Genomic DNA, 16262 nt, shown 5'->3' on the forward strand with positions numbered 1-16262 from the left:
ATTATTCATAGTTATTGTGGTTATCATTTATTCCCTGGATCACATTCTCTTAATAAGGGAAGTATTAATGTTGCTTGAAGGCAGCACTTCCTTGTTATGTAATGAGCATATAGGAGTGTTAGTAATGATACAGTCAGGCCCTTCATATATGATGTGCTTCCAGGTACAAGGAACTTGCTGTGCGTTAACACCGCTCAAGTTTGTACAATTTGCTTGGGTTCTTGGCTTGAAAAGTGTGTTCTGGCGGAAGGTTTTGTGAGATTGCTCAGAGGGATAATGTATCAATTTCACTAAGTTTTACTATCACACTTAAATCAGAATGTAGACTCTTGATTGTTGGCTATAAGATGTTGGTCTGATATATATGACTGTATCTAAGCACAGATTTCATTTTCCTTTTGGCTTTTATGTGTAATATAGCATTAATCCATAGTGGACAGTTATAGCATTGATAAATAACTGGCTTTAATTATAACTATAGTAAATAAGTTTCAATGAAAACTAAATTGATAAATGACTCAAGTGGTTTTATATATTTTTTAATTCTTGGATTCTCAGATTTCTTTGTTACATTTTAAATACAAAAATAAACCAAACCCCTCAGATTGGGGGTGGGAGGTTGGGGGAACCAGGTGGTGGGTATTAGAGAGGGCACGGATTGCATGGAGCACTGGGTGTGGTGCAAAAATAATGAATACTGTTATGCTGAAAATAAATAAGTAAATAAATTGAAAGTTCAGAACTATGGTTATCTCAATTCCTTTGAGAATTTTGCCTCAACATAAACAGATGCTAGAAATCCCAGCCTGTATTTTGACTTGGTATTAGAATATAAAGGCCAATAAACAAAGAAAACAAGATACACCAGGGAGATACATTACAGACCTCTGAATAGAAATTGCCCTTCTCTAAATGGGTCCCTAGCGCCTCTCTGTCTCTATAATTTTCTACAGCTCATTAGGTGGTATATTTTAGAATTGGCACCAGTTTGCCTGGTTTCTGTCATCTGACTTGTTCTTATGGGCAAATTGTGGATCAAAAGTATTTAATTCTTTATTCCCGTTAGAACTGTCCTTGGTACTAAATCCCTCCATCTCCTTTAGAAGATTCCATTATTTACTTCCCACAAATCTTGGCATTTATAATTTCAAGTTTAATACTTTAGCAAATGCAGATCACTTTTCCTTAATCTTTATGGAATATATGAATATTCACTATGAGATGAAGGTAAATTAATACTTTAAATAACTAAGCAATCCACATAAAGTATTTTCTAATTACCCTTGGGAAAAATACCAATGCTTGTGCTTGTACAGTATTTATGACCCGACTTTTTAAAAATTTAAAAATTCAAAAAATTTAAAAATTTAAAAAAATTTTAAAAGTGTATCACATTTTTATGAAATTTCTTGAACTTGCTTTATTGGAAGCAGATTTGAATGTCAGTAAAGACCTGCACCATTGATGTCTGGAGTATGGCCATTCAAAGCAACAACACACAGGGCTTCTGAAAATGGCATTTTGGAAATGAAAATCCTACTTGGAAAAGGCTTCTTTCTCACAGGCACTTGACATATCTACCTACTAAGGACTGAATTAGCCAGGAATTTTCACAAAAAGTCATGAAGTCATTAGAAGTCATGAAGACTTAACGCATTTCCTAGATATTTTAAGAATCCTCTCTAATACTACTCCAGTCTGCATTTCAGTTTTATTTGTTTCAAGAGAGGAGCATATTAGCTTTAAAAGGAAGCAGCAGAGGGTAGGGAAATACATATTTACACCTACCTGAAAGGCATTCTTACATTCATTTGTTCTGCATATCTTCCAAGCACTTCCCATGGGGCATGCAACTTCACAAAGATAATGTCACTATTTATTAGAGAGGACTGAAACAGAAAAAAGAAACTAAATTGAAAAGTATATCCAAGTCTCCTATGGCTTAAATTGAATTGGAACTTAGAACACATGAACCTATATGGAGTTTAAGATTTGGGGCATTCTTCAGCAAAAAATTGGGTCCTTACATGTGTATCTAGTCATTCAAAAAATATACCACTGTGTGTCAGGCACTGGAAACCCAGCTGTGAACAAAAGAGATATGAATGACATTTACATTCTGCAAACTTACAAACAAAAAAAGAAATAGGCAAAAGAAGTTTAAAAGAAAGGGATGAATTCAGGTAATGATGAATGTTCTGAAGATAATGAAGTTAATGGGAGAAGTTATAGGGATGGGGTCACACTACTTTGGGCAAGGGGTTCAGAAAAGTCTCCTCTGCAAAGAGGACATACAAATTTGAGACAAAAAGGAGCCAGGACTGGGGGAAAGCATGGGATGAGTGATCTAGGTACAAAGACCCTAAGCTGGGAAATTGCTTGGTGTGTCTGATGTTCTAGGGGCAGTAAGGAGAGCAGGGTGGCAGGAGTGTATACATCATGAAAATTAGCATAAGAGGCTAAAAAGGTGAGAGGAGTCAGTCTGTGCAGTGCTTTACCAGCCCCAACAGAACAACTGAACCCTATTTTAGGAACACTGGGAAGTCATTTTGAGTTAGGCTTTCAAAGATCACTGTGGCTGCTGCAGGGAGAAAATAATGTAAGGAAGGAGAGCTGCAGCAAAATCAGAGAGAAAAGATGCTTTCAACCAATCAGGCAAAAGCCAAAAATTGGTGGTGGTGCAGAAGGAGGGACTTGATGTGAGTCTTGACTCGGGGTCAGTGTCAGGGAAGGCTTTTTCAAAGGACTGTGTTCTTTGGCCCAAAACTTTTGCCTCCTCTTGGGCTTTTCATCAATACAACACATAGAGAGGGAAGTAAACGATGACTTTGCATTTTATTTTTTTAAGAGATTTTATTTATTTGAGAGACAGAGAATGAGCAAGAAACAGCGCAAGCGGAGGGAGGGCCAGAGGGAGACGACCCTCCTTGCTGAGCAGGGAGCCTGACGTGGGACTCAATCCCAGGGTTCTGGAATCATGACCTCAACTGAAGGCAGACACTTAACTGACTGAGCCACCAAACCACCAAGGACTTTGCATTTTAAAAACCACCCAACAAGGCATTTTAAAAACCACCCAACAAGACCAAAAGGACTTCTCCAATTAGATTTTCTTTGGAACTTATTTCCCAGGGGGAGGGCTGGGTTGTGGAAGGAGGTAGAAGAAAAATGAGAAAATAGTGAGCCAAACCAGCTTAAACCAGCAAAATGGACTATTATTTATCCATATCTTTTTCACACAGGCTCATTCTGGCCTGCATGCCATTTAAATTTGTATAGTATAAGGATATCAACAGATGTGTTAGGCTTTTGTGATTAACCTCTCCTTGTAACTGTATTCATAAACAGTCCAATAGTTTAACACGCTGGCAAAAATAGAAGCCCAAATTTATGGGGTAAATTTGCACTATAGGGAATTGTTTTTAAATTCCAGATGATGTGCAATTACAATTCATTGCTCCAATTCTCATTCAAAGTCATCTTGCTGGGCTTATAAATATTGTACTTAATTTATAAGAATTCTTCAAGATATTATGAAAATCAAATTGGTATCCACTACAAACGTCCCAGGGACTCTGACAGGACTAAATTTCCCAAAAGGAGAAGGGCCTGGGCCCAAATCCACCATGGTGAAGAGCACCCTTTGATATTGGTCTAAAAAACCAAACATTCTGGCAATTCAGGCTGAAATGAAGTTGTATATTCTAGCTTGGGACAAGCAGACCTCTGACTGTAAGTCTCCTAAAAACAAGGAAAGCTTCTGTTATTCACAGTAAAATCCTCTGGGTCTAGCACAATGCCTGGTCCAGAGGGAGCACACAACCAATACTTTTCTAATTCAGAATATGGTTAGTGAAATGTGAACAGTTAGTCCTGGCCCTGATGAAAGCTGTTTGTCCTGTGAAGCAAGAAGTAACTGCAGATGAAGTGACTCTTAGAACCAACATATCTGGTAACTGCAAATGAGGAGCCCAGCCAGAGCACAGACAAGCTAGTACACACTGAAGATGTAATGGACCAGTGCTGGGTCTCTTTGCATGAACTGGTTTTCTATTTAGTAACTCATTATATCCAATCCTCTCTGTACTGGGTGCTTAGAGCTTTGTAGCCAGGGTGAGTGGGAATGAGCTCACAGGTGTCAGCGTCCATACAGAACATGGAGAAATAGCACACACCCATAAAAATCTCCATCCTGTCCCTTTCATGTCTGCAGATGCAGATCTGAGATGGTCTCAGCTTATAAGTTGAGTATTTTTGTACATCAGAAAATATTGACACTTGTTTTCCAATATGTAGTATAGTTATCTAAGTTATAAAACAAAAGAAAGACTTTATTTTCTTAAAAAAAAAAGGATCTTATTGTTTATATTAAAGACATACTTTAGAGTCTGGGAAGGTTTTATGGCTCTCCCACCTAAAAATGTTAATTGTGTAATGGGAATTTAAACGCAGATTTCCCACAAGATTCTACATTCACTTGTTCTTTCTTCTCTCATCTTCCTATGATACAAAGAGGGAAACTGCACAAGGAATATGTTAATGTGAATGATTCAAAGACTCAACTGAACTATGACTTATAGCAGAATATCATCTTAGGATATACTCTCTCCATGAAATTATTGTAATTGCTAGGTTTACAGAAAGTAAATATAGTAGAAGACAAATCATTTTGTATATCTCCATGCATATATGAAAACATTAAAGAGAAATCATTAAAATATTCTACTTAGGGCACATTTTAAATGCTACAGTTCTGTGCATGGAAAAGCCAAGTTCATTATCTGAACACACACAAAATCAACTAAAATTCTAATGTGGGATCTCTTCCATTTTCTGCATAAAAGTATAGCTGTTTTGATTTATTCAGCATGATAAAAACAACTTCATTTTGCTTATTTCAATTATAACAATAATTATAAAGCCATCACTTTACTGTTATCTTCCAGACCTTTGTAATTTTGGAAGCACTTTGACATTGTTACCTCATTTTACTCCTACATAAACCTTGTAAGAGAGGCTTTTTCTTTCAATTTCTTAGAGGCGGAGAGAGAGAGTGGCCAAGTAATTCACTCACAGCCAAACTGAACATTTATCCCAGATACAGTTAACACTCACATCCCTTGGCTCCCTTGTCAATTCTACCTAATAAACTCTGAGGTTTAAATAAATAAATAAATAAATAAATAAATGGCTTTGTACATACATTGAAGATACCTAATTTCTGAAGTGTTCTTTTATTAGTTTATAAAAAATAAACTGAGTTCTATATCTTAGAAAACAAAGCAACAAAAATGAAGCAATATTAAGCTATTAAGAACGGAAATTTTATTTGAGACAATTAAAAGTTATTTTTATAATCTTGAGAAAATGTTAGCTGAATTCCCTTGGATGACGATGGATGTCTATTCATAGGCTGTGTGTGTGTAACTTATTACTTGCATTCAATTTTTCAAGGAGGAACTGAACTTCAGCCCAGAAAAATAAATATGAAACAGATTACTGCTAATTATATGGCTCATATATCACTCTTTTCTCTACCACTGAATGATTACACTACATTTCTAAATAGGTTTTTCCTCATTATTAAGCATTCCTTTCCACATAAATCCAAGGGTGCAAGTGACAAAGCGAAGAGAAATGAAAATGATTTTGGGAAACAGAGTTTCATTAATATCCCATCCCTTAGGTTAGAAACATGGGAAGAAGAAAACATCCTGAGAAATTAAGAAGTAGAATGGAAACTACCTGCAGTAGAAATAGATAACTTCACAGAAAACATTCCTTCTTTCTTTCCTTCATTCAACAAGATCCTTTCAACACCTTCTAGGCACTTGATGCTAGGAATGCAGGATAATATATGTCCTGGTCCTGGGTATGTCCTGGGTAAGCCATGACTTAGTAAGGGAAATTTACATCAAGCAATAGCAAGGAAAAGAAGAAATATCATGCCATTTTCTAATTCAGGCCATCTCTCTAAGACACATGTATAGATGTACACATATTTACATCTCATGACCCCTGATACCATTGCTGAGAAGGAGATGCTACTGGGGTGACAGGTTTGGAAGTGGGGGACAGAGATAGAGTACAAACTCAGTTTTGGAAATGTTAACTTTCAGTTACCTATGAAAAGATGCCTGTGGGTAGTTAAGATAAATTAGTCTGGAGTGCAGGGGAGCAGTCTGGGCCAGAGATATAAAGCAAGCATGGCCAGGACATAGATAGTATTTAAATCTATGGGATTTGAAGAGGTCACTTTGAGAGCCAGTACAGGGCTACATGGGTAGTTGAACATCAGAGGTTAATTTAAGAATGCAGCCCCTGCATTTAAATCTTTGGAGTAAATACCTAGTAGTCCAATTTCTGGGTCATAAGGTAAGTCTATTTTTAATTTTTTGAGGAACCTCCATACCGTTTTCTAGAGTGGCTTCACTAGTTTGCATTCTCACCAGTAGTGTAAGAAGGTACCTGCACCCCAATGTTTATCACAGCAATATCCGCAATAGCCAAACTATGGAAATAACCCAGATATTTATCTGCAGATGAATGGATAAAGAAAATGTGGTATTTATATATAATGGAATATTACTCAGCAACCAAAAGGAATGAAATCTTGCCATTTGCAACAACAAGGATGGAACTATAGGGTATTATGCTAAGTGAAATAAGTCAGTCAGAGAAAGACAATTATCATATGGTTTCTCTCATATGTGGAATTTAAGAAACAAAACAGATGAACATAGGGAAAGGGAAGGAAAAATAAAATAAGACAAAATCAGAGAGGGATATAAACCATAAGAGACTCTTAGCTCTATGAAACAACTGAGAGTTGCTGTGGGGCATGGGGTAACTGAGTAATAGGAATTAAGGAATGTACAGAATGGAATGAGCACTGAGTGTTATATGTAACTGATGAATCATTAAATTCTATCTATGGAACTAAAATTACACTATATGTTAACTATATTGAATTTAAATAAATTCAAAGAGGAAAAAAGCTAAAAAAAAAAGAATGCAGACTCTGAGGTCAGATTATACATATTCATGTTCTTATGTGTCTCTCTTACTAGCTCTGTGATCTTGGGCAAGCTGTTTAACCTCTCTGTGCCTTAGTTTGTTCAACTGTAATATGGGAAATGATAGCAAAATCTAACTATGGAATCATATTAAATGGCATAATATGGATAAGATGCATAGATAAAATGTGTTAGTTATCATGATCTACAAGAAGGGCCATGTCATATTGATGATGTTGGGAAGAACACAGCACTCCTAATCATCCAAGTTACAACCTATAAATAAGGAACCAATACCTGAAGAGAATTTTCCAGTCTTTGACTACAAGTCTAAGTCTGAAGAAACCCACAGAGTCAAGCCCCCAATTCCTGTCTCATGTGGCTCCATGGCCCCCAGGGTCTCTTACATGTACCTTTAAGAACATTCATTCATTTAATAAGATTCAACAGACATTCCTTGACTACTACATATCAGATACTCTGCTCAATCTCCAAGTAGACAGAATTTAGAGCAGTAAACAAACATTAAACAACAAATGAACATATGATTTAAAATTATGAGAAGTGACAAAAAGGAAAATATATAATGCTGTGGGAGACAAGAACTGGAGGCCCCTGACTTTAGATTGTCTGGTTGACTTCTGAAGGTATGGCATCTAACCTGAGATCCAAAAGATGAGAAAGTGCTAACCATGGAGAAACCAAATGAAGAGCATTTCAGACAGATGGAACAGCAAGTAGGAAGACACGGAGATTGTACCATAAATTGAAAGACTCACGTGACTGGACTTTGTAGTGTGAGTTTGGGAGAGTTACCTGAGATGGAGTTAAAGAAAATGGCTATGGACAGATTATGCCTGGCTATGTTCAATAGGGTAAGGAGTTCAGATTTTATTTTGTAAGGTTACTAAGAAGTCACCAATGGGTTAAATGCAGAAGGAGAAGAAAATTTCTTCTTTTATAAAGTGTACTCTGAATGTCCCAGAGGGAACACAAGAGTTGGAAGGTCAATAGGAAAGTTATTCCAGTAGGTCAGGTGAGACAAGATGGTAGCTGAAACCAGAAGGTAGATGTAGTGAGGAAAAAATGGGACAGTGCAGATTAATGTTGAGGTAGATTTCAAAGGATTTGGGATTGGTCAAATGAGGAGAGGAAAAAAAAAAAAATTCAGTGTCCAGATTAGTATGCATGCTATTTCTTCAGAAATCTGAAGTAAATTTTGTTATTCACATTTCACGGATGAGAGAATTTCACAGATGAGAGAAGTGGATAGATGGTAGTACAGCACAATGAATTAGAAAAGAATCACAGAAAAGTTTCTGTTTACTTTGGGATATGCTATATTTGAGATCCCTGGGAGATATTTACATACAGGTGTGAAGTGGACAAATGAGTATATAAATCTGGCTCAGGGTGGGAGTAGGGAGATGGGACTTATTAACTTGAGAATTACAGACACACCATTGATATTTAAAAGCACAGAACTTGATGAGGTTACCTAAGCAAGTAACAAAGATTAGGCACTAGGGCACATCAACATTTAGAAAGTCTGAGAAAGGAGGAAGCAACCATCAAAGAAGGCTAAGAAAGTGCTGCCCGAGAGGTAGATGGGAAACAACAAGAAGAGGGACAAAATAGAAGCTGGGAAGGATGGAGGTTTCTAGAAGGATGACACTCAGGAGCCCTTCCCTCAGCTACCCCAGGCTGCTGCCTGAAGTTGGCCTTACTCAGTAGTGCCATTTGTCTCTTCTTTGCTGCTGCAGCTGCCTCTTTGAGCTTGCTGACACTGCTGCTGGCCCTGGCTCTGAAGAGGTTGCAGAGCTCAGGTGGAACTGTGTCCAACAGCGTTCAGCTGGTTTCCTGAAAGGAAGCCAGGAACTTTCTCATGAGGAGTTAGAGCTAATTTCAAGGAGGGCACACCAGTACCAAGCCAGGTCTCTCCCAAGTGCCTCTCCCTGCCCTCATGCAAACCAGCAGCAAAGAATGAAGCCCACGAATGGCTCTCTTTTCCCACTGGGGACAGCTGTCAGTCCTCTCAGAGAACTTTGTCAAGGAGTCAGAAGTGACTTGAGTTTGTGCACTGCACCTGGAGTTCCCGGTCTCCGACTGCATGCTCTCCACACTTCTCCCAGGAATTCTCAGGCAAAAACTCCTAACAACCTCCTAGGATTTCTGAGATGGACATACCGACTGACCTCTACTCTACCTCCATGCCCTCATCACACACACACATATGCTGATTTCAAAGAAAAAGCTCATTGCAATTTGAGTTTCATTTTATATCTGTGATACAGGTCTGAATGAGATCATGATCTTATACACAGTCACACATGGATAGTGTGTGTGTGTGTGTGTGTGTGTGTGTGTGTGTGTGTTTATATAAAGGAAAATACCAGAAATCACATTTGCCATAGAAATTTCATTCTGAGAAATTTTTATCCATTTATTTTCATTTCAGGTCCATGTTCACTAATTTGTTTATATTAAAACAGGATGGTGGCAATTCTTAAAATGTAGCAGGAGAAAGAAAAGTAATTTAAAAGGATTTGGTTAATCACTTATTTACCAAACATTTATTACATGTCTGTTAATCACTAGGTTCGCATTAAGAAAGGGTCATTTGTGTTGTAATGAGGCAACTAACTCTGATGTGCCTTGGCCTACACAAAAAAGGAGAGAGTTCCTATCCATGAGAAACTAGTATCCTAGCCATGAAGATATAATAACTGCATGTGTAATTTGAGGAGAATTATAAAATAAGAAATAAACAAGGCATGACATGTAACCTTTCTCTATATATTGAAAAAAAAAATAGAGTAGAGGAACCACATGGTGTAATGGTTAAAAGTCCTGGATTTGGAATCCCTAAGCTTTGGAATCCAAGGTTCAACAGCTAGAAATGCTACCTTAGCAGCTGGTGAGGCTGAGCAAGATATTTCATTCTGTAAGCCTCCATTCTCTCATATGTGAAGTGTGAATAACAGAATTTACTTCAGATTTTTTCTGAGGGCTACAACTTTTAATGCATGCAAGTATTTAGTTACTCCCTTGTGCACTAAAGTGCTCTTCAAATGGGGAAGAGGGTATGTGATGCATCATCAAAGACATTTGAAAATATTTTCATAGTTAAAGCTTTGACTGAGGAACAAAAAAGGTCACTTTCTTCTAGCCTGACTTGCAAATTTTGGCCATGAATATATAGTGATGGAACATTAGGAATAAAGAGGTATTTGCTTGGAGGGACTAGGAAAGGCACCTGCATGTGAGAACTGAAGATTGTTCCTCTCCATGGATATCATGGAGTGAATGGTTGGCTCAAGGGAGCCTGCCTCTCTTACTTGCAAGCTCATTAGATTCTGGTTTCGTCTAAAATAAAAAGTAAGACTGGGGTTACGTCTGTACCCAAAAGGAAGAGGGAACAGGTGGAATGAGAAAAATGAAATGGAGGTTTGATTGGAAAGAGTCTCCATAGGTCTAGGACTGTCCACAGCACCCTGAGAAGTCTTGGGGGTTCTACAAGTGGTTGCCAAAGTTAAAAAGGCCCCTTTATCATCTTAGATTAACTGAACTCAAAAGATGACACCAAATCCTTTTTTGTTTGTTTGTTTGTTTTAACTTGAAGGAAATGGGCTTAAAAGAGCTGGAACTTAGGACACAAAAGACTAAAGAAGACCAAGGCATACTTTCTAAAAGTATCCAGAAGTATCTTTGGCTTCTCTTGAAAGGTAACCATTGGCCAACAACCAGCTTGGTGGTGCTGTGCAGTGGAAAGAACACATGTGCAGGTCCTGCCACAGCTCTCTCCATTGCACACCAGGATAAATCACTTTGCTCCTCTGACTCTAGGTTCCCCCCTGACCACGCAGAGATAACATGAGCCCTGAGCTGCCAACTTCCAGGGCTGTTTTGAGGCATTGATTGGCATAAGCTGTGAAAGCACATTGAAAACTACACAGTCTTGGCCTTGTCTCTGACTGGACCTTAGATTTGGAAACAGGCCTCTTCCCCTCTGCCCTCAGTTTCCTCACCTGCAGAAGGAAGGTCTGGAATCATTCAGTTTGTTCCAAACGTGTGCAGGGGAAGTGCACCTGAAAATCATGGTGCTCTTTGCAGATGACCACGAATCTCATCCTGGGAACTATAATTTAACACTCACTTACACATTCTTGTATTCTACAAAACTTTACTGAGAGCCTATGAGGTATCAGGAGGAAAGCCATGAATAAAACAGACTGAATCATTATTTCTGTGAATTCTACCAGGGAAAGAGAGACCCTCAGTAAACAGGTATATAATATATCTGATAGTATGCTTTGAAGAAGAAAAAAGAAGGGTAAGGAAATAGAAAGTAATGGTAGGAAGAAGATATTATTTTAGATAGAGCAGTATGAATAGGCTTTTTGATAAGGTGACATTTGAGCAGAAGCCTGAAGAAAGTGCATAAGAATGCAGTTTCATTATCCAGGGAGAGAACATTCCAGGCAGCAAGAAGAGTCAAAGCCAAAAGGCCTGAGGCATAAATATGCCTCACGTTTCATTTTATTGAGCACAAAGGGTCAAATCCGGGTAGTCACTTGCACCTGTTCTGTATCCCCTTGGGCAAATAGCTGGATGTCACTTTCTCATAACTTTACTGGTAGGGAAACAAAGCAAACCCTTAAAATGCTGGGTCAAATAAAAAAGATATTAATTTCAGCAAGGACCTCAGGCCTCTTGAAGAAAAAGACCACAGTGGTTCAGACCTAAAGACACATACAGATTGAAAGTGAAGGGATAAAAAAGATATTCCGTGTAAATAGAAATGGAAAAAAAAAAAAAGGCAGGATAGCAATCCTTATATAAAAAGACTTTTAAAAAGACTATAAGAAGACACAAAGAAAGGCATTACATAATGATAAAGGGATCATTCCAACAAGAGGATGTAACAACTGTAAATCTCTATGTACCCAACATAGGAACACCTAAATATATAAGGCAAATATTAACAGACATAAAGTTAAAAATTGAGAGTAGTACAATAATAGTAGGAGATTTTAACACCTCAGTTACATCAGTGAGTAGATCATCCAGACAGAAAAATCAATAAGAAAACAGTGGCTTTGAATGACACATTAGAACAGATGGACATAAGGGATGTATACTGAACATTCTGTCCAAAAACAGCAGGATACATATTTTTTTCAAGTGCATATTGAATATTCTCCAGGATAAATCATGTTAGACCACAAAACAAGTCTCAATAAATTAAGAAGATGGAAATCACACCAAGGATATTTTCTGAGCAAAATGCCAATGCCAGGACTAGAAATCAATCACAAGAAAAAACAAAAAACAAAACAGAAAAAACACAAACATATGGAGGCTAAACAACACATTACTAAACAAACAGTGAAGAAATCAAAGAGGAAATAAAAAAAAATACATGCAGACAAAAGAAAATGGAAATGTAATTGTCCCAAATCTTTGGGACACAGCAAAAGCAGTTTTGAAAGGGAATTTATTGTGATGCAGGCTTATCTCAAGAAACTAGAAAAATCTCAAACGATCTAACCTTACACATAAAAAAACTAGAAAAAGGAATAAAGCCCAAAGTTAGTAGAAGGAAAGTAATAATAAAGATCAGAATAGAGGAGTGCCTGGGTGTTTGGGTTGGTTGAGCATCTGGCTCTTGGTTTTTGCTCAGGTCATGATCTCAGTGCTGTGGGATACAGCCCTGCGTCAGGGTCTGCACTCAGCAAGGAGTCTGCTGGAGATTCTCTCTCTCCTAGTACCCCGGCCCTGCTTGTACTCTCTCTCTCAAATAATAAATAAAATCTTTTAAAGACTGGAGTAGAAATAAATAAAATGGAGAAGAAAACAACAGAAAAGATCAATGAAACCAAGAACTAGTTCTTTGAAAAGATAAAATTGATAAACCTTTAGCCAGATTCATCAAGACAAAAAGAGAGGACTCTATCCCCAGGGGTACAGGTGCAAAAATAATGAATACTGTTATGCTGGAAATAAAAAAAAAAAAAAAGTATCCACAAAAAAAAAAATAAAATAAAAAATAAAAAAAAATAAAATGTCAATCCAGGCAAAAAAAAAAAAAAAAAAAGAAAAAAAAGAGAGGACTCAAGTATATAAATTTGTCCAACCACTGTGGAAAACAGTATGGTGGTTCCTCAAACAATTAAAAATAGAAATACCATACAATCCAATAATTCCACGACTGGGTATTTACCCAGAGAAAATGAAAACACTAATTCAAAAAGATACACACAGCCCTGTGTTTATTGCAGCATTATTTACAATATCCAAGTTATGGAAGAAACCTAAGTGTCCAATGATAGATGAATGGGTAAAGAAGATGTGGGCTGTGTGTGTGTGTGTGTGACCCTATATTATACCCTAGAAGATATTATGCTAGATGAAATAAGTCAGACACAGAAAGACAAAGGCCATATGATTTCACTTATATATGGAATCTAAAAAACAAAACAGATACAGAATCATAAATACAGAGAACAAATTGGTGGCTGGTGGGGGGAGGATGAAGAGGATAATCAGGTAAAAACATTGTTATAAAATAAGTCATGAAGATGAAAAGTACAGCAAAGAGAATACAGTCAATAATATTATAATAACATTCTACGGTGACAGATAGTAACTACACTTATGGTGAACGCAGAATAATGTATAGAGTTGTTAAATCACTATGTTGCACACCTGAAACTAATATAACATTGTATGTCAACTAGAGTTCAATTAAAAAAAAAACCAAAACAGTGGTAGAGGTGGGAACAGTTACATAGTACTACCACATGCTAGGAAATATTTTTAGGGTTTTGCACACGTTAAATAATATAACCATCACCAAACCCTATGAGGCAAGCATTACTGTTATCCTGATTTGTTGCACACAAGAAACCAAAGCACAAAGAGGTAGAGTACCTTTGCTAAGGTCACAGAGTAAGTAAGAAGTGGAGCCTAGGTTCTCATCCAGGCGGCTGGACTAAGGAGAGCTGGAGCTCATGTGAATGTATTTTCTCATGGATTCAATTCCAATGTCATTTTATTTTTTGGAAAAAATGCTTAGAGACACATTGGAATCCAGCGAATAGTGCATACAGTTCCCTCTATACATCTTAAAATGAATATAAGGCCAATAGTAAAAACAAATATGAAACCCAGTTCTTCCCTTCACGATGTATATTTCTGGGCACATCACTTAGCTCATGAGCCTCCATCTCCTCATTTGTAAAATGGGGATAACAATAAACACCTTGCAAGGTTGTTCTAAAACTGATATGGTTGTGCTGTAAATGGCTGAATAAGGATTTCTTCTTGCTCCTAGAGTTCCTGAATGCTTGGTGGACATTCTGCTAACCCCTAGCTGATGCTATAAGCTCTTGATGGATCAGTAATCTATGCTCTGAAACTGATGGAGAATTGTACATTTCTGGAGGGGTGAAGGGCTGGAGGTAATCACCAAGCAATTTCTGCTCCTCTCAGCTGGTCTGGCATCTAGCCAGCTGTGTGTCATGCCATCTAGCTACTTGCACTTTTCTGAGCTCCCATTTTCTCTGAAAAATAAGGGCATACATCTCTAAGGAGATTTTTTTTCCTTTTTTGCATTTTTTTTTATACTTTATTCCCTTACAGACACAGGAGAATTTGTGAGTGTACTTCAAAAAGGCTCTTCAGCTGATTCTGATGTAATTCTCTCTCTACAACTCATGCACATACAAACTGTCACTATGCCCTAATGGAGAGAAACCTCTGAGGTACTGTATCTATTCCTAAATGGCCTCAATGTTCATTCCCCAAGAATGATGTTAGAATCAGCAACAGGAAATATATGTGTGAAAGGACTGCTCACTCCTCCCCAGCAGACCTTTAAATGGGGTTGTCCATTTCATGCTCTAGTCTCATCTCCTTGTTTCCCTGGATGATCTCATCCCTTCCCAATGGCTTTCAATGTCACCTATCATACAAAACCTTCCACATTCTTATCTCTGGCCCAGACCACTCTCCAGAGTTCCAGATCAGCCTAGCCAATGATCTCCATGATACCTGCCCTTGGCTGTCTCATTGGCACATAAGACTCAATGTATTTAAAATGGATCCACTTCTCTGGCAAAACTGCTCCTCTCCTGAGTATCCCTAGATTCAGGAAATGGTAAAACCACCCATCAAATTGTTCAAGCCCAGGAGTTGTCTTTGACTCCTTCCTTACCCCACATAAAATTACTCATCATGTCTTATTGATTCTCCCTCTTTAAATGCCTGTGAATCTGCCCACTTCTCTCCATCTCCACTGCCACCGTCCTCCTTTGAGCCACCATCATCTATCTCCTCAAAGACTGCAACAGCCTCCTAGGGGGGCTCATTCCAATTCCGTTCTTTTTTTTTTTTTTCCCCTTCCCACTTCCATTCTTCCTTGTGTATTCTCACTGGCATCAGAAACGCCTTTAAAAATGCATTGTGATCCATGGTTTCCCATGGCTCTCCAGAAAATCACTAAAGTGGTTATTTAGTGCCACTCTTTCTTTCTCTACATTCCCAGTCACATGAGCCTTTCTTCTTCTTTCTTCATCACCAAGCTTCTGATAGTCTCAGGGTTTTCTCATATGCTATTTTCTCTATCTGATAGATTCCAACTCTTTCAGGTATCAAGTTGTTTGGTGGGTAGAATTTTAATATTATTTCCAAGATTCCCACCCTCCCAATGTACTCATCTGGCATAAACTCCTCTCCTTGAGGGTGTGTGGAACTTGTAAATATGAGGTGTTATCACTTCAGGGATAAGGATACTGGTCTACTGACTTTAAGTTAATCACTAGCACAGATTATACTCAAGATCAGAGAGATTTTTCTGCTGGTTTTGAGGAAGTGAGATACTGTGTTTAAGAGGGTCTATGATGGGAAGGAATCATGTGTGGTTGAGAGAAGTCCCTCAGAAAATGGGGGTGCTGGTCCTACAACCTCTAGAAATTAAATTCTGCTAAAAACCATAAGAGAATCGTAAGATCCAGAAAGGAATGCAGCCTGGTTGACGCCTGATGTCAGTCTTACGGGATCCTGATCAAAAGACCCTGTTGAATTATACCTGGACTCCTGACACCTGCAGAAACTATGAAAGCATAAATATAGGTTATTTAAATTCTTTTAAATTTGAGATAATCTCTTATGCAGCAATATAAAACCAATACAGGTCACATTTCAATGAGTTAATTCTGTAATTACATATTACCCTGTTGTCTC

The 16262-nt window shown here is 37.8% G+C and overlaps 1 protein-coding gene across 10 annotated transcripts in view; it reads right to left on the bottom strand.

The window, feature by feature from the left end:
- Positions 1 to 16262, bottom strand: part of ANO4 (anoctamin 4) — a 445901-nt gene that overhangs the window by 157927 nt on the left and 271712 nt on the right. For 8 of the 10 annotated variants that reach the window (XM_032346621.1, XM_032346625.1, XM_032346622.1 and 5 more), the window contains one exon: positions 1789 to 1889. In XM_032346621.1, coding sequence (XP_032202512.1) covers positions 1789 to 1889 — 101 coding nt within the window. Of the gene's footprint in view, positions 1 to 1788; positions 1890 to 16262 lie in introns of those variants that run through there. The other 2 variants (XM_032346630.1, XM_032346629.1) reach the window with 2 other exon arrangements.

This window comes from Mustela erminea, chromosome 6, assembly GCF_009829155.1.
Source record: "Mustela erminea isolate mMusErm1 chromosome 6, mMusErm1.Pri, whole genome shotgun sequence".
NCBI classification, from domain to species: domain Eukaryota; kingdom Metazoa; phylum Chordata; class Mammalia; order Carnivora; family Mustelidae; genus Mustela; species Mustela erminea.